This window comes from Echiichthys vipera, assembly GCF_963691815.1.
Source record: "Echiichthys vipera genome assembly, chromosome: 5".
Lineage (NCBI taxonomy): Eukaryota > Metazoa > Chordata > Actinopteri > Perciformes > Trachinidae > Echiichthys > Echiichthys vipera.
In genome coordinates, this window is record NC_139830.1 from 1111193 (window position 1) to 1136192 (window position 25000).

At 49.8% G+C, this 25000-nt stretch overlaps 2 protein-coding genes across 5 annotated transcripts in view; one reads left to right on the forward strand and one right to left on the reverse strand.

Annotated features, from left to right (window-relative positions):
* Positions 1–4849, forward strand: part of ostn (osteocrin) — a gene marked incomplete at its 5' end in the record, with an annotated part of 10700 nt that extends 5851 nt beyond the window's left edge. Inside the window, 4 exons of the mRNA XM_083914142.1 lie at positions 1112–1225; positions 4008–4237; positions 4322–4464; positions 4739–4849. Of these exons, the coding sequence (XP_083770268.1) occupies positions 1112–1225; positions 4008–4237; positions 4322–4409 (432 nt within the window). The 3' untranslated portion in view covers positions 4410–4464; positions 4739–4849. The remainder of the gene's footprint in view (positions 1–1111; positions 1226–4007; positions 4238–4321; positions 4465–4738) is intronic.
* Positions 4850–11035: 6186 nt separating this feature from the next.
* Positions 11036–25000, reverse strand: part of iws1 (interacts with SUPT6H, CTD assembly factor 1) — a 14971-nt gene continuing 1006 nt past the window's right edge. Inside the window, exons 2-17 of one of the 4 annotated variants that reach the window (XM_083913989.1) lie at positions 23967–24049; positions 22776–23697; positions 21910–21969; positions 21591–21804; positions 21418–21475; positions 20673–20779; positions 20412–20562; positions 18977–19059; positions 18728–18857; positions 18537–18654; positions 18318–18429; positions 16031–16087; positions 14105–14161; positions 13908–14019; positions 12466–12617; positions 11235–11375 (exon numbers count right to left, since the gene is read on the reverse strand). In XM_083913989.1, the coding sequence (XP_083770115.1) occupies positions 12492–12617; positions 13908–14019; positions 14105–14161; positions 16031–16087; positions 18318–18429; positions 18537–18654; positions 18728–18857; positions 18977–19059; positions 20412–20562; positions 20673–20779; positions 21418–21475; positions 21591–21804; positions 21910–21969; positions 22776–23697; positions 23967–24049 (2390 nt within the window). In that variant the 3' untranslated portion in view covers positions 11235–11375; positions 12466–12491. Of the gene's footprint in view, positions 11376–12465; positions 12618–13907; positions 14020–14104; positions 14162–16030; positions 16088–18317; positions 18430–18536; positions 18655–18727; positions 18858–18976; positions 19060–20411; positions 20563–20672; positions 20780–21417; positions 21476–21590; positions 21805–21909; positions 21970–22775; positions 23698–23966; positions 24050–25000 lie in introns of all 4 variants that reach the window. The other 3 variants (XM_083913988.1, XM_083913991.1, XM_083913990.1) reach the window with 3 other exon arrangements.

The window sequence follows — 25000 nt, forward strand, 5'->3', positions numbered from 1 at the left end:
ACGACTGTAGAGACACGACTGTAGAAATACGACTGTAGAGACACGACTGTAGAACTACGACTGTAGAGACACGACTGTAGAAATACGACTGTAGAGACACGACTGTAGAAATACGACTGTAGAGATACGACTGTAGAGATACGACTGTAGAGATACGACTGTAGAGACACGACTGTAGAGACACGACTGTAGAGATACGACTGTAGAGACACGACTGTAGAGACACGACTGTAGAAATACGACTGTAGAGACACGACTGTAGAGATACGACTGTAGAACTACGACTGTAGAGATACGACTGTAGAGATACGACTGTAGAGACACGACTGTAGAGATACGACTGTAGAGATACGACTGTAGAGATACGACTGTAGAGACACGACTGTAGAAATACGACTGTAGAGACACGACTGTAGAGACACGACTGTAGAGATACGACTGTAGAGATACGACTGTAGAGATACGACTGTAGAGACACGACTGTAGAGACACGACTGTAGAGACACGACTGTAGAGATACGACTGTAGAGACACGACTGTAGAGATACGACTGTAGAGACACGACTGTAGAGATACGACTGTAGAGACACGACTGTAGAGATACGACTGTAGAGATACGACTGTAGAGACACGACTGTAGAGACACGACTGTAGAGACACGACTGTAGAGATACGACTGTAGAGACACGACTGTAGAGATACGACTGTAGAGACACGACTGTAGAGATACGACTGTAGAGACACGACTGTAGAGATACGACTGTAGAGACACGACTGTAGAGATACGACTGTAGAGACACGACTGTAGAGACACGACTGTAGAGACACGACTGTAGAGACACGATTGTAGAGATACGACTGTAGAAATACGACTGTAGAAACACGACTGTAGAGACACGACTGTAGAAACACGACTGTAGAGACACGACTGTAGAGACACGACTGTAGAGACACGACTGTACAGACACGACTGTAGAAACACGACTGTAGAGACACGACTGTAGAAACACGACTGTAGAGATACGACTGTAGAGATACGACTGTAGAGACACGACTGTAGAGACACGACTGTAGTTGGAGACTCATATTGTTGTTGTTGTTGTTGTTGCAGATGCAGTTTTGCGGCTCCTTGCTGGTTTCCTGCCTCCTGTTCGTCACCGTGCTTCGCTGCAGCGTCGACGGCTTCAGAGTCGACGGCTTCAGAGTCCAACAGCAGCCGACTCAGGTCAGACCCACGCACCACGACCACGACCACGCACCACGACCACGACGACGCTGACGTGTTTCTTAATCAAGAGCTTTCAAAGCCCCTTAAACTTTAAGTTCGTTCGACATGATCCGCAGTAAAAACACTTAACATTTACGTTTCCTAGGCAACCAGAGAGCAACATCACGCCGGTTAGAAAGACGGAACTATTTGACGTAACTTTTAATTTAACGTTTAGTTCTTTATAAACAGTCACAGCGGCTGTTTTGATGCTAACGCTGAGTTAGCGCTGACTGGGTCTTTGCGCGCAACCTCGCCGTGACAAAAGCGCAAAAAACGGATCATGTGACGGCCCCTTTACGGCTGAAGAGGGCGCCACAAACAAAAACCTTAAAGCTGCACTCTTAATAATCTGAGGTTCTTTCCTCCGCTCTTCAGACGTCGGAGACGTGAAACGTCCTCAAACGTCTCGTGTTGAGAAGAGAAACACGGTAAAAAGATCTGCGCTCCTCTTCCCCCGGGTCAAAAGTTCCGCGCTCCTCTTCCCCCGGGTCAAAAGTTCCGCGCTCCTCTTCCCCCGGGTCAAACGTTCCGCGCTCCTCTTCCCCCGGGTCAAACGTTCCGCGCTCCTCTTCCCCCGGGTCAAACGTTCCGCGCTCCTCTTCCCCCGGGTTAAAAGTTCCGCGCCCCTCTTCCCCCGGGTCAAAAGTTCCGCGCTCCTCTTCCCCCGGGTCAAAAGTTCCGCGCTCCTCTTCCCCGGGGTCAAAAGTTCCGCGCTCCTCTTCGTCCCGGGTCAAAAGTGCCGCGCTCCTCTTCCCCCGGGTCAAAAGTGCCGCGCCCCTCTTCCCCCGGGTCAAAAGTTCCGCGCTCCTCTTCCCCCGGGTCAAAAGTTCCGCGCTCCTCTTCCCCGGGGTCAAAAGTTCCGCGCTCCTCTTCGTCCCGGGTCAAAAGTGCCGCGCTCCTCTTCCCCCGGGTCAAAAGTGCCGCGCTCCTCTTCCCCCGGGTCAAAAGTTCCGCGCTCCTCTTCCCCCGGGTCAAAAGTGCCGCGCTCCTCTTCCCCCGGGTCAAAAGTTCCGCGCTCCTCTTCCCCCGGGTCAAAAGTTCCGCGCTCCTCTTCCCCCGGGGTCAAAAGTTCCGCGCTCCTCTTCCCCCGGGGTCAAAAGTTCCGCGCTCCTCTTCCCCTGGGTCAAAAGTTCCGCGCTCCTCTTCCCCAGGGTCAAAAGTTCCGCGCTCCTCTTCCCAAGGGTCAAAAGTTCCGCGCTCCTCTCCCCCGGGTCAAACGTTCCGCGCTCCTCTTCCCCCGGGTCAAAAGTTCCGCGCCCCTCTTCCCCCGGGTCAAAAGTTCCGCGCTCCTCTTCCCCCGGGTCAAAAGTTCCGCGCTCCTCTTCCCCGGGGTCAAAAGTTCCGCGCTCCTCTTCGTCCCGGGTCAAAAGTGCCGCGCTCCTCTTCCCCCGGGTCAAAAGTGCCGCGCTCCTCTTCCCCCGGGTCAAAAGTGCCGCGCTCCTCTTCCCCCGGGTCAAAAGTTCCGCGCTCCTCTTCCCCCGGGGTCAAAAGTTCCGCGCTCCTCTTCCCCCGGGGTCAAAAGTTCCGCGCTCCTCTTCCCCCGGGGTCAAAAGTTCCGCGCTCCTCTTCCCCTGGGTCAAAAGTTCCGCGCTCCTCTTCCCCAGGGTCAAAAGTTCCGCGCTCCTCTTCCCAAGGGTCAAAAGTTCCGCGCTCCTCTTCCCCGGGGTCAAAAGTTCCGCGCTCCTCTTCCCCGGGGTCAAAAGTTCCGCGCTCCTCTTCCCAAGGGTCAAAAGTTCCGTGCTCCTCTTCCCCAGGGTCAAAAGTTCCGCGCTCCTCTTCCCCAGGGTCAAAAGTTCCGCGCTCCTCTTCCCAGGGGTCAAAAGTTCCGCGCTCCTCTTCCCCCCGGCGTGTGAAACGGACACGGCCGCTCCTCCGCGCTCTATTTTCCATGAGGGAGTCTCCGCAGAGAAAACATTGACCTGCACGGCGCCCGCTGCGCTCACACCGCAGGGCTCCGTGTTGTGACGCTGACACGAGCCCTCCCTGACTTCCTGTGCGCCTGATGAGTCACGCGCTCAGGTTTCAGGGTCGTCTCAGAGACAAACGTTACGTCATCGGGTGTCCGCGGCGAGGGAGGGAGGGGGGGGGGGTTCCACATGTTTGGATGAAGGAGGAGGAGAGTGGTGGACTTCCTGTCTCCAAAGTAAAAGTCTGGCATTAAAATGTTTCTCCTGTAAAAGTGGTGTTTTCACACTAAAGTCGTAGTATTTTCAGAGTAAAAGTCATAGTTTTTAAGACTAACAGTTATGTTATTTTCAGAATAAAAGTTGTAGTATTTTCAGAGTAAAAGTCAGTATTTTCAGAGTAAAAGTCACTTTTTTCAGACTAAAAGTTGCGGTACTTTCAGAATAAAGGTCAGTATTTTCAGAGTAAAAGTCAGAGTATTTTCAGAATAAAACTTGCAGTATTTTCAGAGTAAACATCACTTTTTTCAGAGTAAAAGTCAGTATTTTCAGAGTAAAAGTCAGTATTTTCAGAGTAAAAGTCAGTATTTTCAGAGTAAGAGTCAGTATTTTCAAAGTAAAAGAAAGTATTTTCAGACTAAAGTTGTATTTTCAGAGCAGTAATCAGTAATTTTACTTTCAGGAGACGGTTGTTGATTCGTCCTTTAACTTCCTGTCTGCACAGGAAGTGGGCATGTGTTTATAAAGTTTTGATCATAAGCATCAGATCTTATATTATGTCCTGAGTTCAGCCGAGTCGTCTCCTTTGTGACCCCGTCTATCTCCTGTTCCAGCGCGTAGACCGGCCCGCCTCGAGGGCGCCGGCGGCTCCTCGGCCCCGCCCCAGAGCGATGAAGGAAGGGGAGGAGCTTACGGCGAAGCTGCTGCGATTGGACGACCTGGTGAGGACGGAGAACGACGTCATGGAACCGAAGAGGAAGAGGAGTTTCCCCGGCAACGGCGCCCCACTGGACCGCCTGTCAGCCGGCGCCATGGAGACCAAACAGGGAACGCCCAAACAGAGGTAGGACGGTAACCACGGTAACCACCCCGAACCTGAACTCACTTTTCCTAAACGCTTCCACCCGTTCTTCTTCGTGTGTTGCAGTAAAGTCGTGGAGATTCCGCGGCGACGGGTCAACCCGCCGCCCATCGACCGGATCGGGATGAGCCGCCTGCCCAACGGTCGAGGATAGGCCCCGCCTCCTCCCTCACACAGCCCGCCCTCCTGCAGCGCCGCCCTCTGGACAGGTACGCTCGCCGCGCCCCGGGAAAGTGTGCAGGGAAAACCACGTTTTGGGGCGGCAGCAGCTCAGTCCATCTGTGACTCGGCTGGGAACCGTAGGGTCGCCGGTTCGAGTTCCATGAATGGAGCGTGGACTGGTGGCTGCAGAGGCGCCAGTTCATCTCCTGGGCACTGCCGAGGTGCTGTTGAGCAAGGCACCAAACCCCAAACTGCTCAGGGCGCCCCGATGTAATTCTTCTTCTTCTGTGACGTTTTTTAACGGCGCCTCTTTCTCTGCAGGAACCACCACGACGCACGAAGCACAGCCAATCAGCAGCTGCCACGCCCACCACCTGTCAATCACCCCCCCCCCCCCCACACACACACACACACACAGACACACACACGCACACACCCACACACACGCTTCACGATGGTGCGTTCAGGTGCTGCTCGGTTAAATTCACGTCAGGACCAAATGATCAAAGGATCAGATTTCATATTTATTTAGAAAAAGTCTTAAAACAGAAACTTCTGTTAAAGTTTAAACTCTTTAAACTTGTGAAACGACACAAACTTCAGTTCGTTTCTGACTCGTTTTTGTTCCAGGATCAAAGTTTCTTCTCGTTCTTTCAACGAAACTCGTTGATTTTAAACATTTACAGAAAATCTGAGCATAAAATAATAATAATAATGATAATAAGCTGAGTTTTTACAGAGTAAATATGAATAAAGTCGTTAAAACAGCTCCATCTTTGTGACGGAGGCTCAAAAACAACAGAAACATTAATAAAACTATGTTTACTAAACTAAAAAATGACTTTTATTCACAGATTCTGAAACTTTTTACTATTTTAAATCAAATAAAGTCAAAATTATCTAATTAAATCTGAATTTAACAACTTTTAAGTTCATGTTTGGACTTTTTCACATCACAGTTATGACCATTAAGTCAAAATTCACCTTTTTTAAATGAAATAAAGTCAAAATTAACATTTTTTAGATGAAATAAAGTCAGAATTTTTAAGTTAAATCTGCATTTCTACAACTTTTAAGCTCAAGTTCCGTCTTTTTTAACTCACCATTAAGTCAAAATTAACTTTTTTATACAAAATAAAGTCAAAATTATTCAATAAAATCTGCATTTTTACAACTTTTAATGGTCATAACTCGGATGTAAAAGTCAAAATTCACTTTTTTTAATCACCGATATTTGCTGCTGTGTTTAGAGACGAAGCGCTTTGACTTTTGTTACTTTGACGCTAAAACTTTTGTACTTTTACGTAAAAAAAACTCAGATTTTTAGCTCTGATATTTTTCGGCGTCGAGACAAAAATTCACTTATTTAGTAAAGTTTAAAAAAATTAAACACATTTACGACGAATCTTTGCGTCAATTTTCAGGACTTTTACGACTTAAACGTCACAAAACACTGAGATTTAAGTTGATTCGGGGTCAAAGTTCAGCCCGAGTGCCGATGACATTCCCGCCGCGCGCTTGTTTTTCTACGGTGGTACCTGAACGCACCATCGCTGCCTCCTGCGCCCCGACTCTGGACTGGAGGCGCCCGACGCCTCGACGCTGAGACTGAACGTCCGACACGACTCGACTCGAGTCTCCGCCGCGTAGTTGGTAGTTTTCCAGCCGTGCAGCCGGTCTGTTCACAGCAGGACGACACGCTGAGGGACGCCGCCGCCGCCAACGCCAACGACGCCAACGACAACGACGCCAACGCCAACGACGCCAACTTCAAACACCTGCAGACGTTAAGGTTCAGAGTGACGTCATAGAGAGAGTTCCTCCTCCTCCAGGGTCTTTGTCTGCACTTTAATCCTCAGTAACCATGGAGAGATGCTAACAGCCGGACGTGGCTAACAGTGGTTAGCTCGGGGCAGCACGGTGAAGGCATTCAAAGGTCTTTTTTAACCACTAATGCTGCTGAAAATAACTGCAAACCTCTGCAGCAGCATGAGAAGAGTCCCTACACACACAACAAAGCGTCATCAGCGTAGTTAGTGAAGCCAGAGTTTATTAAAGAGTGTTTTAAAGACTTACCTACTGGCCCCTGCACCAGCTCCTCTCATAGTAAAGTCCATTACAGTGGAAGGAGCCCATTGGTGCTTTGTTGTGTGTGTAGGGACTCTTCTCGTGTGTGTGTGTGTGTGTGTGTGTGTGTGTGTGTGTGTGTGTGTGTGTGTGTGTGTGTGTGTGTGTGTGTGTGTGTGTGTGTGTGTAGGGACTCTTCTCATGCTGCTGCAGAGGTTTGCTGTTATTTTCAGCAGCATTAGTGGTTAAAAAAGACCTTTGAATGCCTTCACCGTGCTGCCCCGAGCTAACCACTGTTAGCCACGTCCGGCTGTTAGCATCTCTCCTGATTTCTACCTTAATAAAAACTGTCTCCATGGTTACTGATGATTAAAGTGCAGAAGAAGACGCTGGGATGGTTCGATCGTACCGGCGAGAGCGAAGAACTCCTCCCAGCCCCGGATCTGAGCGCAGCAGCGTCGCTGTGGCGTTGCAGCTTTGTTGCAGTGACGTTGCAGCGTTGTTGTGGTGTTGCAGTGATGTCGCCGTGGCGTTGCCGTGGCGGCGGTTCCCTGGTCAGCGGGAGCTTAAAGACACCAGTGTGACTTTGTTCAGTCCTGATTTTAACGCTTTGTCGCTGCCTTTAAAAGTTTAATTGTGCAAAAAATAAAAAGTAAACGTTCACGCTGTTGAAAAGTGTCGTTTCGTTAAAACAGCTCCATCTTTGTGACGGAGGCTCAAAAACAACAGGAACATTAATAAAACTATATTTACTTTGGTCTTGGTTTATTAGGAAATTGTCAAAAATGAGTTTTTTATTCACCGATTCTGAAACTTTTGACTTTTTTTAGATCAAATTAAGTCAGAATTATTAAATTAAAACCTGCATTTGACAACTTTTAATTTAGATTTTGGACTTTTAATGGTCATAATTGTGATGTAAAAGTCAAAATGAACTTTTTAGATGAAATAAAATCAGAATTATCAAATTAAATCTGCATTTAACAACTTTTAAGCTCAAGTTTGGACTTTTTCACATCACAGTTATGACCATTAAGTCAAAATTCACCTTTTTTAAGATCAAATAAACTCAGAATTATTAAATTAAATCTGCATCTGAACAATTTTAAGTTCATGTTTGGACTTTTTTAAATCATGATTAAGTTAAAATTCACTTTTTTTAGATGAAATAAAGTCAATTTTATTAAATAAAATCTGCATTTGACAACTTTTAATTTAGATTTTGGACTTTTAATCGTCATAACTGTGATGTAAAAGTCAAAATGAACTTTTTTAGATGAAATAAAATCAGAATTATCAAAGAAAATCTGCATTTTGACAACTTTTAAGCTCAAGTTTGGACTTTTTTACATCATGATTAATTCAAAACTCACTTTTTTAGATGAAATAGTCAAAATTCACCTTTTTTAGATGAAATAAAGTCAAAATTCACCTTTTTTAGATGAAATAAAGTCAAAATTCACCTTTTTTAGATGAAATAAAGTCAGAATTTTGCTCTGATGAAACAAACGGGACAGAAAGTCTTCGTCAAACATTTAAAATATTCTTTCACACTAAAAATATTTGAGCCAACCTTTGATTCTGTTCCCTCAGAACGACCCGCGGGTGAATTATGATGATTAAAAATAGAGTTTTTAATAAAGATTAAACCTGTAATGTCGGGTACAGACGTGTGATGTGTGGAGCAGGTGGTCTGGAGCCGAGCCCGTGACCACGACACAGAACCAGGAGCGAGGGGAACTTCCTGTTCGCCCCGTCGTTCACAAACACAAGAGTTCAGAGTTTCTGTCGAGTGTTTATTAAGAAAAGCGTCACCTGATCCAGAGCCCACGCACACACACACACACGGGCGCTCACGCACACACACGGGCGCTCACGCACACACATGGGCGCTCACGCACACACACAGGCGCTCACGCACACACAAACGGGCGGGGGCGCTCACGCACACACACACGGGCGGGGGGGGGGGGGGGGCGCTCACGCAGACACACGGGCGCTCACGCAGACACACGGGCGCTCACGCACACACACTCATGCAGACACACGGGCGGGGGCGCTCACGCACACACTCACGCAGACACACGGGCGGGGGCGCTCACGCAGACACATGGGCGCTCACGCAGACACACTCACGCAGACACACTCACGCAGACACACAGCAGCTGCAGGCGCTTCACACGCTTCTGTACGGACGCTACGGGAGCAGAGAGGGGACACATGGACCTGGGGGGGGGGGGGGGGGGGGGGGGGGGCGTGTTAGCAAAACACCGTCACATAAGAAACAAAAAAAAAAGCGTGAGGAGGTTTTTTTTATTCTCAAATCCAAAAGTTTAGGACGTCAAAATGTCCCCAAAAAGATTCTGTGATCTGCTCCGTTACGTTTCTTTCTTTCCCTTCCGTGGCTACGAGACGAAGCTAACGTAGCTGATCGGGAGGAGTCCATCTGCTCAACATAGCTAGCTCAGATGTGAAGCTAACATTAGCTAATGTTATGTACTGTGTTAGCTTCAAAGAAAAGCCACACGCTAACTTTAGTCAACGTGAGGATCCAGTTTGTTTGGAGCTAATGTTGCAGATTGCTAACATAAGCTATTAAGAACCCAATGCTAATGTAGTTGATTGCTAACATTAGCTATCTTAGTTGACTTGGATGTGAAGCTAACATTAGCTAATATTATGGGCTGTGTTAGCTTCAAAGAAAAGCCACATGCTAACATTAGTCAACGTAAGGATCCAGTTTGTTTGGAGCTAACGCTAATGTTGCAGATTGCTAACATAAGCTATTAAAAACCCAATGCTAATGTAGCTGACTGCTAACATAAGCTGTTAAGAACCCAATTGGTTTAAAGACAATGCTAATGGAGTAGATTTCCCACAGCTAACATAATATAAGCTAATGTTGTAAGTTTTAAGATTTAGCTAATGTAGCTGACTGCTAACATTAGCTATCTTAGTTGACTTGGATGTGAAGCTAACATTAGCCGATATTATGGGCTGTGTTAACTTCAAAGAAAAGCCACATGCTAACATTAGTCGACGTAAGCAACCAGTTTGTTTGGAGTTCATGCTAACGTTGGAGATTGCTCACAGCTAGCAGATAATATAAGCAAATGTTTTAAGATTTAGCTGCCAACATTAGCCATCTTGGTTGACTTGAATATAATATCAGTAGTTAACATTATTTACTGTGGACTAGTCGACCGCTAACATACGTTATTGTTAGGACCATAATTGATTTAGAGACAATGCTAATGTCTCAGATCATTAACATTAGCTAAAAACATGAGTTTTAACATCACGTCCAAAATGTTGACGCTAATGCATAACTGCTACTTTTAGTTTAAAGCCAAAAGTATGGACACAGTTCGGAGGTAGTGCTAATGACTGCTAACATAGGTCGATGTTATGCTAGTCATGAGAGACAATCACATAGCTAACTGATAAAATCAGCTAATGTTGTAGATTTTGCTAGCTTTGAGACACAGCTAATGCGGCTGTCTGTTAACATTAGCTTTATGATTAGGCTTGGCTGTAAAGCTAACGTTGTGGTCTTAGTTACGTTCATTTCACCTCCAAGTCAATTCCTATCATTAGCTTTCAAAACGAACTTAACATAGAGGTAAACTTAACATAACGCTAAAATTGGCTAATGTTAGGAGATAAAATTAATATAGCTTACTGCTAACATTAGCTATCCAAGTTGGCTAAAGCGAACAGTAGCTAATAATATGGGTTTAAAGATGAAACTGCCTGCTAGTATCAGTTAGCAGTGAGGTAAAACTAATGTGGATCCAGTTGGTTTAGAGCTAGCGCTAATGTAGCTAATGGGAGATGAAATTAATACATCTGATTGCTAACATTAGTTTTTTAAGCTAACATTAGCTAGTATTATGAACTTGGGGATGAAACTGACGGCTCTCAGTTAAGTAAAGTACATTAACATTATGGATCCAGTTCGTTTGGAGCTAAAGCTAATGTAGCTAACTGCTAACAGGTTAATTTTGTCTCCTAACTTTAGCTTAAATACCCACTGATGTTAGCAGAAAGTAAGTTTGGAGCTAATGTATGTAGCTAACTGCTAACAGGTTGACTTTAACTCCTAACTATAGCTTAACTACCCACTGATGTTAGCAGCAAGTTAGTTTGGAGCTAAAGCTAATGTAGCTAACTGCTAACAGGTTAATTTTATCTCCTAACTTTAGCTTAACTACTCACTGATGTTAGCAGTTAGCTGCTTTAGCTCCAAACAAACTAGTTTAACTTCCCACTGATGTTAGCAGCCAGCTCTCTGTTCTTCTGAGGATCATTGTGGAGTAGATTTGAACTTGTTTGCCCAAAGACCAGAGGCGTTTACTGCTGATTGTGAATCCGGTCAGAGTGATGTGAGCGTCAGTGAGGCCGCGCCGGAGCTGAGGGCGGGGCAGGAGCTGAGGGGGTCGGGGCAGGGGCTGAGGGGGTCGGGGCAGGAGCTGAGGGGGGTCGGGGCAGGAGCTGAGGGGGTCGGGGCAGGAGCTGAGGGGGTCGGGGCAGGAGCTGAGGGGGGTCGGGGCAGGGGCTGAGGGGGTCGGGGCAGGAGCTGAGGGGGTCGGGGCAGGAGCTGAGGGGGGTCGGGGCAGGAGCTGAGGGGCGGGGCAGGAGCAGAGGGGGTCGGGGCAGGAGCAGAGGGGGTCGGGGCAGGAGCGGGGGCAGGAGCGGGAGCAGTGGGACCGTTCAGGAGACAACACATTAAAAAGAAAAATAAATCCTATGGAGGCTAAAATCAGAGGGGCATCCGGTTGCCTTCCACGCTGATTTTGACGGCGTGACCCGGCTTCGTCAGGCGGCGGATGTCGGCGAATCTCCGCATCTGTTTATCGACGCGGGACATTCCCTTCTTCACCTGGCCGTGCTGCAAAACAACAAACACAAACACGGGGTTAGAAAAGCTGCCGGCGCGTTCAGGGTCGTCTCACACGCCGACGCGACTCTCAGAGTGATGAAACCTCGGCCGCTCTGAGTCGTGAGGTGATTGAATCTGATCCAAAGGACGTGCAGCCGGTGTTTGATCACTCCTCAGCACACGCCGCCTCTCCAGGGCTCATGCACAGCAGAGTCAAGAAGCCGACTTCCCCAAGAGTCACAGCATCAAACCCCCGGCACCGTTGTTAGTTCATGTGAGCGTCTCCGCTGCGAGGTGGAAACAGGGGCCTCGCGTAGAATCCTCCGCACAAACCCGTGAATGAACGGTGCAACAAAAACAGAAAAGATAAAACTATGTGGTGCATCGGGGAAGACCCAGGACCAGGTGGAGAGATGAGATCTCCACACTGGCCTGGGAACGCCTCAGGATCCCCCAGTTAGAGCTGGTTAATGTGGCCCGGGAAAGGGAAGTTTGGGGTCCCTGCTGGAGCTGCTGCCCCTGAGACCTGATCCAGGATCAGAGGCTGGAGCCGCTGCCCCTTAGACCTGATCCAGGATCAGAGGCTGGAGCTGCTGCCCCTGAGACCTGATCCAGGATCAGGAGGCTGGAGCCGCTGCCCCTTAGACCTGATCCAGGATCAGAGGCTGGAGCTGCTGCCCCTGAGACCTGATCCAGGACCAGAGGCTGAAGATGAGATGTGGTGAACATTTGGCCCAGGTAGTGTGAGTACAAACGGGCCTGGAGGGGGGGACAAGGACCCTAAAGCACGGGGCACGGGACGGAGGCACAGTGGGAGGGCGCACTGAAGCTCCTGCAGCTTTATTGCAGTGTCGGTGTTTTCCCAGTATCCACAGAGTCGAGCCGTGCACCATTAGACGAGCAGCTGTTTAAACATTATTATTAATATTAATATTATTATTAATCTGTTGAAACGATCGTTGTCAATAAGCAGGAGAGTCAGAGGTCAAAGACGCTCGGCTCCGTCAGTGAGCATGAGACGGAGCCGAGCGTCTTCTTCAGGGGAAACTCTGCAGGCACCTCACACAGCTGCACCATCACCGCCATGCAGACCACTTACTGCCCCCCACAGGCCGGCAGCAGCAGCTACAGGGGCATCCGGTTCCCCTCTACGCTGATCCTGACGGCGCCCTGCGGACGGCCTCGCTTCCTCTCCTCTGCGAAGCGCCGCTTGTGCTTCTCCAGCAGGCTGAGGCCCTTCTTACAGCCGCTCTACAGAGGACCAATCACAGCTCAGCTCGTTACCGCACTTCCTGTCCACGCACGGGTCCACTCACCTGAGCGTCTCAGTCAAGCTGCTGCACAGTGTCAACGTCAGTCTGACAGAAACGGCTTTTATTGATGAGGTTTTAAATATAATAGAAAATAAGATGATTAATAACTTTACAAACGTAATATTTTAATCTTTAGATGGAATTTAAGGACGTGATTCATTCTAAATGTTGATTTTATTGTTTTTTTTATTGTATTTGTGGTTATTTTAAGGTTGTTTCAGGATCAAACCGACTTTTTGATAGACCAAGACTACAGACCGAGACTACAGACCGAGACTACAGCCCCGAGACTGCAGACCCGAGACTGCAGCCCCGAGACTGCAGACCGAGACTACAGACCGAGACTACAGACCGAGACTACAGACCGAGACTACAGACCCGAGACTACAGACCGAGACTACAGACCCGAGACTGCAGACCCGACTGCAGACCCGAGACTACAGACCCGAGACTACAGACCCGAGACTGCAGACCGAGACTGCAGCCCCGAGACTACAGACCCGAGACTACAGCCCCGAGACTACAGCCCCGAGACTACAGCCCCGAGACTGCAGCCCCGAGACTACAGACCCGAGACTACAGACCCGAGACTGCAGACCGAGACTGCAGCCCCGAGACTACAGACCCGAGACTACAGCCCCGAGACTGCAGCCCCGAGACTACAGACCGAGACTACAGACCCGAGACTACAGCCCCGAGACTACAGCCCCGAGACTACAGCCCCGAGACTACAGCCCCGAGACTGCAGCCCCGAGACTACAGACCCGAGACTACAGCCCCGAGACTGCAGACCCGAGACTACAGCCCCGAGACTGCAGCCCAGAGACTACAGACCAGAGACTACAGACCGAGACTACAGACCAGAGACTACAGCCCCGAGACTACAGACCCGAGACTGCAGCCCCGAGACTACAGACCCGAGACTACAGACCAGAGACTACAGACCGAGACTACAGACCAGAGACTACAGCCCCGAGACTACAGACCCGAGACTGCAGCCCCGAGACTACAGACCCGAGACTACAGCCCCGAGACCAAAGGCCCGAGACTACAGACCCGAGACTGCGGCAGAGTTAGCTGACGTTCATTGGCGGTCGTCATGGACCCGTTTGGTCTGCAGCTGCGACGCCCCGTCTCCCTACTGGACCAGTTTCAGGTTGGGTTGAAAAGCACTGAAATCTTCCTCTAAATGACTGAACAAGGAAAAAACACCCCTCTGTGTACTCACCCTGGTGGACTCCATCTCTACGTTCCATTTGGGCCGCACCACGTAGTCTTTGTTGGAGGGCATGGGCACCCGAGCCCTGGCGCAGAACCCGGGGTCACCGGGTCGCAGAGCTCTGCAGGGAGGAGGCGGTGTTCAGTTAAAACTCTCTGTGCGTCGTTATCGGCACGACCAACAGGTTCTGGAGGTGTGAGACTTACTTTTCCTCTCCCGTCAGCTGCTTCTCCAGGTCTCTGCGCGGCGTCTGACCCCCCGAGCTGCAGACAGAGACAAGAGGAGAGACACCTGGGGTTAAATCAGGACTCTAACGGGGACTTCTGCAGGACCGGGTTCGGGTAGAAACGTCTCACTCCGAGCAGAAACACCATCCAGCTCAGTCTCCATGCTATTATTAGCATTCCCCACCTCACAGCAGTTAGTCGGCATTTACGCGAAGGAGGAAGAAAACACCCGACACCTGTCTGTGGTGCTATCTCTGGACCGCCGTCCTCGGCCAGGAAACACGAGGAAGTCATTATCAAGTCCATTTTAGTTATAAAGCTCGATATCACAAATCTGCCTCACAGGGACTTCACCGTCTCCGTCCCTCGACCCTCGATCAGGGAACACGGCGTGACGTGGAGAGTTTGAGCACAAATCACAAACGTGTTCCTTAAGAGTTACAGAACACCTTTAAATGTTTCCCCTCAACATGTTCGCTTTGGTTTTTGGGATCTTGATCTTTTGAGTAAGAAATTCCTTAAAGGAAGAGTTCAGATTAGAAGTGTGGCTGTTGAATTCATCCACACTCAGAGACGGAGAGAGAGAGAGAACTTTACACGACAGATGCTGCGTTCCAGTGGTGGTTCAACTCGCCCTCGCTCACTTCCCCTCAGCACTTGCTCTCGGGTGAATCCCCGCCGCCTTAAGTGTCGTTCCAACAGTCTGAAAAACTGACGGTAACTTGGTGAGATGGACCCTCGGAGGGCTGAGTGATCGAGGGAACAACGGAGGTCACTCCAGAGGTGGATATCACCCACGATGCACTTGGTGGCAGAGAATCCATCCATGTGTCGGTGACAGTAAACTCACCACTAACGAAGAACTACACGTTTAGGCTCCTAGAGGACACTTTAGCACACGTTTATGCTCCTAGAGGACACTTTAGCACACGTTTATGCTCCTAGAGGACACTTTAACACACGTTTATGCTCCCAGAGGACACTTTAGCACACGTTTATGCTCCTAGAGGACACTTTAACACACGTTTATGCTCCTAGAGGACACTTTAGCACACGTTTAGGCTCCTAGAGGACACTTTAACACACGTTTATGCTCCTAGAGGACACTTTAACACACGTTTATGCTCCTTGAGGACACTTTAGCACACGTTTATGCTCCTAGAGGACACTTTAACACACGTTTTGGCTCCTAGAGGACACTTTAACACACGTTTAAGCTCCTAGAGGACACTAACACACGTTTATGCTCCTAGAGGACACTTTAACACACGTTTATGCTCCTAGAGGACACTTTAGCACACGTTTATGCTCCTAGAGGACACTTTAGCACACGTTTATGCTCCTAGAGGACACTTTAACACAAGTTTATGCTCCTAGAGGACACTTTAGCACACGTTTATGCTCCTAGAGGACACTTTAACACACGTTTATGCTCCTAGAGGACACTAACACACGTTTATGCTCCTAGAGGACACTTTAACACACGTTTAGGCTCCTAGAGGACACTAACACACATTTAGGCTCCTAGAGGACACTTTAACACACGTTTATGCTCCTAGAGGACACTTTAACACACGTTTATGCTCCTAGAGGACACTTTAACACACGTTTAGGCTCCTAGAGGACACTAACACACATTTAGGCTCCTAGAGGACACAGGATTTCTCCTCCCAGGACTTCTCAAATGTTTGTTTTTGGTCTCATCTACTGTGGAGCCCTGTGTGTCGCCTTCTCAGAGCTTACGTTCTTGGGTTCTTGAGCGTTTCGTTAAAGGCGACGGCGTGGTTTGAAACCCGTGGGATCTAAAGAGCGTGAAAGTGTGGACACGATGCAAAGCTTGAGGAGGAGAGCGCCCTCTCCGTCTCTGCACTCTCTCTGAAAGATCATGCAGCTGAGGGACTGAACCTGATGGGCGGAGAGAAGACGTCAGGCTCCTCCGCCCTCTCCACCTTCTGAGGCTGACTGAGGGAGGAAACGGACGAAGGACGGACAGAGGAACGAGAGGAAGCAGAAGAGACAACATGTGATGAGGAGGACAGGAAGTGTGGGAGACTCAGACCTCCACAGAGCTGTCAGGAGGTCGTCAGAGGGTCGTGAGGACGTCAGGGGGTCGTCAGGAGGTCGTGTCATGAGGTCATGTCAGGGGGTCGTGAGGACGTCAGGAGATCGTGAGGACCTCAGGAGATGGTGAGGACCTCAGGAGATGGTGAGGACCTCCGGAGATGGTGAGGACCTCCGGAGATGGTGAGGACCTCAGGAGATGGTGAGGACCTCAGGAGATGGTGAGGACCTCAGGAGATGGTGAGGACCTCAGGAGATGGTGAGGACCTCAGGAGATGGTGAGGACCTCAGGAGATGGTGAGGACCTCAGGAGATGGTGAGGACCTCAGGAGATGGTGAGGACCTCAGGAGATGGTGAGGACCTCAGGAGATGGTGAGGACCTCAGGAGATGGTGAGGACCTCAGGAGATGGTGAGGACCTCAGGAGATGGTGAGGACCTCAGGAGATGGTGAGGACCTCAGGAGATGGTGAGGACCTCAGGAGATGGTGAGGACCTCAGGAGATGGTGAGGACCTCAGGAGATGGTGAGGACCTCAGGAGATGGTGAGGACCTCAGGAGATGGTGAGGTCGCGTGGTCATAGGGTTGTCAGGAGGTCGTGTCAGGACTGTTTCAGGAAGTCATGAGGTCATGTCAGGAGGTTGTGAGGTCGTGTAAGGAGGTTGTGTCAAGAGGTCGTGTCAAGAGGTCATCAGGAGGTCTTGAGGACGTGTCAGGAGGATGTGTGAGGAGGTCATAAGGACGTCAGGAGGTCATGAGGACGTGCGGAGGTTGTGAGATTGTGTCAGGAGGATGTGAGGTCGTGTCAGGAGGATGTGAGGTCGGGTCAGGAGGATGTGAGGTCGGGTCAGGAGGATGTGAGGTCGGGTCAGGAGGATGTGAGGTCGGGTCAGGAGGATGTGAGGTCGGGTCAGGAGGATGTGAGGTCGGGTCAGGAGGATGTGAGGTCGGGTCAGGAGGATGTGAGGTCGGGTCGGGAGGATGTGAGGTCAGGTCGGGAGGATGTGAGGTCGTGTCGGGAGGATGTGAGGTCGTGTCGGGAGGATGTGAGGTCGGGTCGGGAGGATGTGAGGTCAGGTCGGGAGGATGTGAGGTCGTGTCGGGAGGATGTGAGGTCGTGTCGGGAGGATGTGAGGTCGTGTCAGGAGGATGTGAGGTCGTGTCAGGAGGATGTGAGGTCGTGTCAGGAGGATGTGAGGTCGTGTCAGGAGGACGTGAGGTCGTGTCAAGAGGACGTGAGGTCGTGTCAAGAGGACGTGAGGTCGTGTCAAGAGGACGTGAGGTCGTGTCAAGAGGACGTGAGGTCGTGTCAGGAGGATGTGAGGTCGTGTCAGGAGGTTGTGAGTTTGTCAGGAGGATGTGAGGTCGTGTCAGGAGGATGTGAGGTCGTGTCAGGAGGATGTGAGGTCGTGTCAGGAGGTTGTGAGTTTGTCAGGAGGATGTGAGGTCGTGTCAGGAGGATGTGAGGTCGTGTCAGGAGGATGTGAGGTCGTGTCAGGAGGATGTGAGGTCGTGTCAGGAGGATGTGAGGTCGTGTCAGGAGGATGTGAGGTCGTGTCAGGAGGATGTGAGGTCGTGTCAGGAGGATGTGAGGTCGTGTCAGGAGGATGTGAGGTCGTGTCAGGAGGATGTGAGGTCGTGTCAGGAGGATGTGAGGTCGTGTCAGGAGGATGTGAGGTCGTGTCAGGAGGATGTGAGGTCGTGTCAGGAGGATGTGAGGTCGTGTCAGGAGGATGTAAGGTCGTGTCAAGAGGATGTGAGGTCGTGTCAAGAGGATGTGAGGTCGTGTCAGGAGGACGTGAGGTCGTGTCAGGAGGACGTGAGGTCGTGTCAGGAGGATGTGAGGTCGTGTCAGGAGGATGTGAGGTCGTGTCAGGAGGACGTGAGGTCGTGTCAGGAGGACGTGAGGTCGTGTCAGGAGGACGTGAGGTCGTGTCAGGAGGACGTGAGGTCGTGTCAGGAGGACGTGAGGTCGTGTCAGGAGGACGTGAGGTCGTGTCAGGAGGACGTGAGGTCGTGTCAGGAGGACGTGAGGTCGTGTCAGGAGGATGTGAGGTCGTGTCGGGAGAATGTGAGGTCGTGTCAGGAGGATGTGAGGTCGTGAGTTTGTGTCAGGAGGACTCATCGGTACCTCAGCCGCTGTCTCTGGGGCATCTGCTGGTCCAGGTCTCTCTGCTGGCGCTCCTCTCTCGTCATCCCCTTGTAGTTGGAGGTCAAACCGAAGATGGGCCTCGACCACTCATCTGTACGGACGCCACACACACACACACACACACACACACACACACACGTTAGCTCTCTACAGACGCACAGAAACCCTTTACACCGCTGCTCCGGGAGAACCACCTACTGATGAGCTTGAGAGCCAGGTCTTTGTTGGATCGGGACTCTTTGGGGTGCTTGTACAGGAACATGACGGAGCGTCCGATGCCGCTGTGCTTCAGGGTCTCCTGGCTGACGCTGGGCAGCTGCGGGGAGGAGACAGGAAGTGAGGCGGTGACCCCTGCGGGCGAGGCTGAAGCTGCTGCCGTGCACACTCACCTCCTGCAGGATCCGGAGCAGCTCCTCCCTGATCCTGAGAGCGGGCAGAGACTTGTCGGGGAGCGGACTGATCCACTCTTTAATGGCCGACATCACGCCGCTGTCGATGAACGTCTCCTTCAGGTCCTGCCTGAGGGGCGGCAGCAGCACACGTTCAATTCCCACATATATACATATATAAGTGTGTAACTGTATAAATGTATAAGTGTGTAACTGTATAATTATATAAGTGTATATGTGAGCGCTCACTTCTTCAGGTGCATGACGACCTGCGGCAGCAGAGTGAGTTTCTTCAACGCAGGTTTTTTCTGACTGTTCAGAGTTCGGTCCTCCTGTTCAGACAGACAGGTGGTCAACAGACAGACAGGTGGTCAACAGACAGACAGGTGGTCAACAGACAGACAGGTGGTCAACAGACAGACAGACAGGTGGTCAACAGACAGACAGGTGATCAACAGACAGACAGACAGGTGGTCAACAGACAGACAGGTGACCAACAGACAGACAGGTGGTCAACAGACAGACAGGTGGTCAACAGACAGACAGACAGGTGGTCAACAGACAGACAGACAGGGGGTCAACAGACAGACAGACAGGTGATCAACAGACAGACAGGTGATCAACAGACAGAGAGACAGGTGGTCAACAGACAGACAGGTGGTCAACAGACAGACAGGTGATCAACAGACAGAGAGACAGGTGGTCAACAGACAGACAGGTGGTCAACAGACAGACAGGTGGTCAACAGACAGACAGACAGGTGGTCAACAGACAGACAGACAGATGATCAACAGACAGACAGGTGGTCAACAGACAGACAGGTGGTCAACAGACAGACAGGTGGTCAACAGACAGACAGACAGGTGGTCAACAGACAGACAGGTGGTCAACAGACAGACAGACAGGTGGTCAACAGACAGACAGACAGGTGGTCAACAGACAGACAGGTGGTCAACAGACAGACAGGTGGTCAACAGACAGACAGGGGGTCAACAGACAGAGACAGGTGACCAACAGACAGACAGACAGGGGGTCAACAGACAGAGACAGGTGACCAACAGACAGACAGACAGGTGGTCAACAGACAGACAGGTGGTCAACAGACAGACAGACAGGTGGTCAACAGACAGACAGGTGGTCAACAGACAGACAGACAGGGGGTCAACAGACAGAGACAGGTGACCAACAGACAGACAGGTGGTCAACAGACAGACAGACAGGGGGTCAACAGACAGACAGACAGGGGGTCAACAGACAGACAGACAGACAGGGGGTCAACAGACAGACAGACAGGTGATCAACAGACAGACAGGTGATCAACAGACAGACAGACAGGTGATCAACAGACAGACAGGCGGTCAACAGACAGACAGACAGGTGATCAACAGACAGACAGACAGGTGATCAACAGACAGACAGACAGGTGATCAACAGACAACAGGTGGTCAAGAGACAGACAGACAGGTGATCAACAGACAGACAGGTGATCAACAGACAGACAGGTGGTCAACAGACAGACAGGTGATCAACAGACAGACAGGTGATCAACAGACAGACAGGTGGTCAACAGACAGACAGGTGATCAACAGACAGACAGACAGGTGGTCAACAGACAGACAGACACAGAGAGACACAGAAACACAGACACACACACACACACACAGACACAGAGACACACACGGACCTCTGCCGCCTCGTTCATCTTGCTGATCATGGCGCTGACCACGTCGTCGGCGTCGCTGATGAAGGTGCCCCCGTCGCGGTGCCGCCTCTTCCTGCTGTTCATGGCTTTCCTCCGGGCGAGCATGATGTCGAAGTCCGACATGAAGCTGGTGCTGTGGACACACGGCCGCTCACTTACTCTCCTCATGCTTTCATACACCTGGGATTTTGTTTTTGTAGCGTGTGTGTGTGTAGCGTGTGTGTGTGTGTGTGCGCGCCTCACTCTTGGCCGCCGCGCTCCACGCCCTCGTCAGAGTCGGACTCCTGCGCCCTCGGCTGCGCCTCCTTGGCCTCCTTCTTGTCTCCGTCCAGGTCCTCCTGGTTGAATCCCTGCAGGACGACACACCAGTGTGTTAACCCCCGACCCTGGTTACCCCGGTAACAGACCAGGTAACACAGTTACACAGTGGTGAACCGGGTCAGACGGGGTCAAGCGTCTGCACGTGCTCAGTAGGTTCCAACTGCATTTATGTCCATTTTGAGTCATTTAAGTCATTTTGCATCTGTTTATAGTGATTTTATGTTAATTTTGCATGTATTTATAATAACTGTATGCCAATTTTTAGCTATTTTGCATATATTTAAAGTCATTTGATGTTAATTTATACTCATTTTATGCCCGTTTTGCACCTATTTATAATACTTTAATGTAGATTTTAAGATATTTTATGCGATTTTTAGTTATTTTGCATCCTTTTTTAGTGATTTTATGTACATTTTTAGTCTTTTGGCATGTATTTATAATCATTTTATGTCCGTTTATAGTCATTTTGGAAGTATTTAGAATAATTGTATGCCCATTTTTAGCTATTTTGCATCCATTCAGTCATTTTATGTCAATTTCTAGACATTTTATGTCCGTTTTGCATCTATTTATAGTCATATGTCCATCTTTGGTGATTTTATGTACATTTTTAGTCTTTTGGCATCTATTTATAGTCATTTTATGTCCGTTTCTAATCACTCACCGTGAACTCCTCCTCCTCTTCGTCTCCAGACTCTCCGAAGATGTCTGCGATCATTTTCCTGCGGAGACACAAACTCTTCCTCACGTTTCTGTGTTTCAGCGTTTCGTTTCTCAGTCGTCCGCAGAAAAAGAGCTGAGCGTGTGTGAAAGGACGCGCTGCGGTGCGGTACTCACTCCTCCTCGTCGCCCCCAGAGTCGCTGTCGCTGCCGAACAGCGCCTTCTCGTCCTTCTTCCCGGCGGCGCCCTTTGTCGCCTCGTCGTCCTCGCTCCCGCTGTCCGAGCCCAGCTCTCTCAGCTTGGCCGCCATGCTTTTATCGGGACCCACCAGCGAGCCGCCGTCGCTGTCCGAGTTCTCGTCGTCCGACACCGCCCGGCTCCGCTTCACCGCTGCGGACAAACATGGACAAAAGTATGTGGACGGCGGTTCGTTCACAGCCGTGAGCGTTGACTGTGGCGCTCATGTTGACTGTGACACTGGCGTCGGCGCCTCACCTGGTTTGTCCGACCGCTCCTCGTCCTCGCTGTCGGACAGGACGGCCATCTTCCTCTTCACTGCAGACACAAGAGAACGCCGCTCTACTGACACACTTTGATTCAACGACGCGTTCGATCTCAGAGGAACAAAACGCTGCACGACTAATTTATTATTATTATTATTATTATTATTATTATTATTATTATCAGAGACGTGATGTGAAAATAAATACATTAATAAATAAATGTAAAATAAAAAAAAATAAAAATAATATATATATATATACACACACACACACACACACACACGGGTATTAATTAATATATTAATGCATTAATAAATAAGACCATAAATATAAATTCATTAATATGACCATGTTAATAAAATAATAATTAGTGATGAAAATAAAATAATAATTATGGAAATATAATAATAAAAATAATAAATAATGAGGAAAATAATGATGGTAATATAACACAAAATAATAATAATAAATAATAAAATGTTAAAAGAAAATTATGATAAAACTATAATAATCATGTTAATAAAATAATACATAATATAGATGATAAAATTATATTAATATAATAAAAAAATCATGATAATACAATAATAATAATAATTAATAATAATAAATAATATAGATATTATTAAAATATATATTAAAATAATAATAAAAAATAATTATAATAAAAATAATGATGGTAATATAATACAAAAAAATACATAATAATAATAAATAACAGATAATAAAATAAAAAAAATATGATAATAAAACAATAATAATAATGATAAACTGAAAATGATGAAATTAAAAGTTTTTCAGTAAAGACACACTAACACGTGTAACGTCTGTAACGTGTGTGAAGTGTGTGACGTTTACCTGGTTTATCGTCGTCGCTGTCGTCCTTCGGCTCCCGCTCCCCTTCCTGCTGCTGCTCTTCATCACTTCCTGTCGCTGCCTTGCTCCTCTTCCTCGTCCCCTCCTCCTCCTCCTCGCTGTCAGACTGCATCACAGCCTTCCACTTCCCTCCCCCTCCTCCCTCCTCCCCCTTCTTCTTCTCCTCCCCCTCCCCCTCCTCCTCGTCAGAGTCTATCTGCGCCGCCTTGCGTCTGGCGGGCGTCTCCGTGTCAGAGTCACTGTCCCTGTTGGACCGGCGGGCGGGGGACGCCGCGGGTTTGGCGCCCTCGTTCTCCGAGTCGCTGTCTGCGGCCGCTTTGGGCCTCTGCTCCTCTTCCTCCATGTCTGAGCTGCTCCCCCGGCGTTTGGTGGGAGAGGACCCTCCGCCCTCCTCGTTACCTGAGGCCCCGTGTTTGGCGGCCGAAGACTCCTCCTCCTCGTCCGACGCGCTCCCCCTGCGTTTGACCGGAGCGCCGTCTTCGTCGTCGCTGACGGCGGGTCGAGGAGCCTCGCCGTCCGAGTCACTTTTGTTGTTGTTGAGGCGCCCGAGGGTCGCCTCGTCCTCTGAGTCACTTCTGTCGCCACGTCTGTCGCCACCCCTCGGCGCCTCAGCCTCCGAGTCGCTTCTCTCGCCGCCCCTTGGCGCCTCGCCCTCTGAGTCGCTTCTGTCACCGCCCCTTGGCGCCTCGCCCTCCGAGTCGCCGCCCCTTGGTGCCTCGTCCTCCGAGTCGCTTCTTACTTTGCCCCTCGGCGCCTCGTCATCCGAGTCGCTTCTGTTGCCGCCCCTCGGCGCCTCGTCCTCGGAGTCGCTGTCTGCTCCTCGGCGCGCCTCGTTGTCAGAGCCGCTGGCCGCCCCGCTGGTCTCCATGGCGTGGGGGGCGTCTTCATCGTTGCTGCCCTCGTCCTGTTGAGACAAACGCTTCATGGTCACGAGTTTCTGTTCAACAGTCGGACGACTTCAAAGCAAACTTGGGAAAACGGCGCACAAACGCGGCGCATTTCCATCAGTGAATAAACTCGTCTACGGCGGCGTGTGGGCGGACGGTGGCGCCGTACGCTCCAGGAAACAGAGCAGAGGAAGTCGAGGTCGATGGCAGGAAACATCAAACATCTATCGACCTGGAAACAACATTATTAAACACGGCGAGACACAAACACGTGACGCAGTCTGACCTCAGAATGACGCCCGCCGCTCCTCGCCTCCTCGCCGTCAGACGCCGAGTGTTCGTCCTGAACTGGAGTGCCGCCTCCGTCGTCTGCACAACAACAACAACGACGACAACAACAACAACAACACATTTAGAAAAGCCATTCATACGTTTTTAAGACAAATATGGATTTACTGACATTCTCTGTTTTAAATTATATTAAATTGAATGTTTTTAGTTTATTTTTGATTTAAAGGTTTTTTTAATGTTATTTAATTCTTGTTTTCTCCTTTTATTATGTTTTACCATCGTGTGTTTTTCATGTGTTCACATTAAAACGCACGATTTTTGCATGAAGTTTGGAGAATCTGTGTGAAATCTCAAACTACTGCTGCAAATATTACATTAATGTTCATCTCCTCTCATCTTCAGCCTCTGATCCTGGATCAGGTCTCAGGGGCAGCAGCTCCAGTCTCTGATCCTGGATCAGGTCTCAGGGGCAGCAGCTCCAGTCTCTGATCCTGGATCAGGTCTCGGGGGCAGCAGCTCCAGCCTCTGATCCTGGATCAGGTCTCAGGGGCAGCAGCTCCAGCCTCTGATCCTGGATCAGGTCTCAGGGGCAGCAGCTCCAGCCTCTGATCCTGGATCAGGTCTCAGGGGCAGCAGCTCCAGCCTCTGGTCCTGGATCAGGTCTCAGGGGCAGCAGCTCCAGCCTCTGGTCCTGGATCAGGTCTCAGGGGCAGCAGCTCCAGCCTCTGATCCTGGATCAGGTCTCAGGGGCAGCAGCTCCAGCAGGGACCCCAAACTTCCCTTTCCAGGGCCACATTAACCAGCTCTAACTGGGGGATCCTGAGGCGTTCCCAGGCCAGTGTGGAGATCTAATCTCTCCACCTGGTCCTGGGTCTTCCCCGAGGCCTCCTCCCAGCTGGACGTGCCTGGAACACCTCCCTAGGGAGGCGCCCAGGGTTCATCCTTACCAGATGATCCTGAACCACCTCATCTCATCTATAAATGTTAAATCTCGTTAAATTATATCTCATATTGTTACTGCGTTTTAAG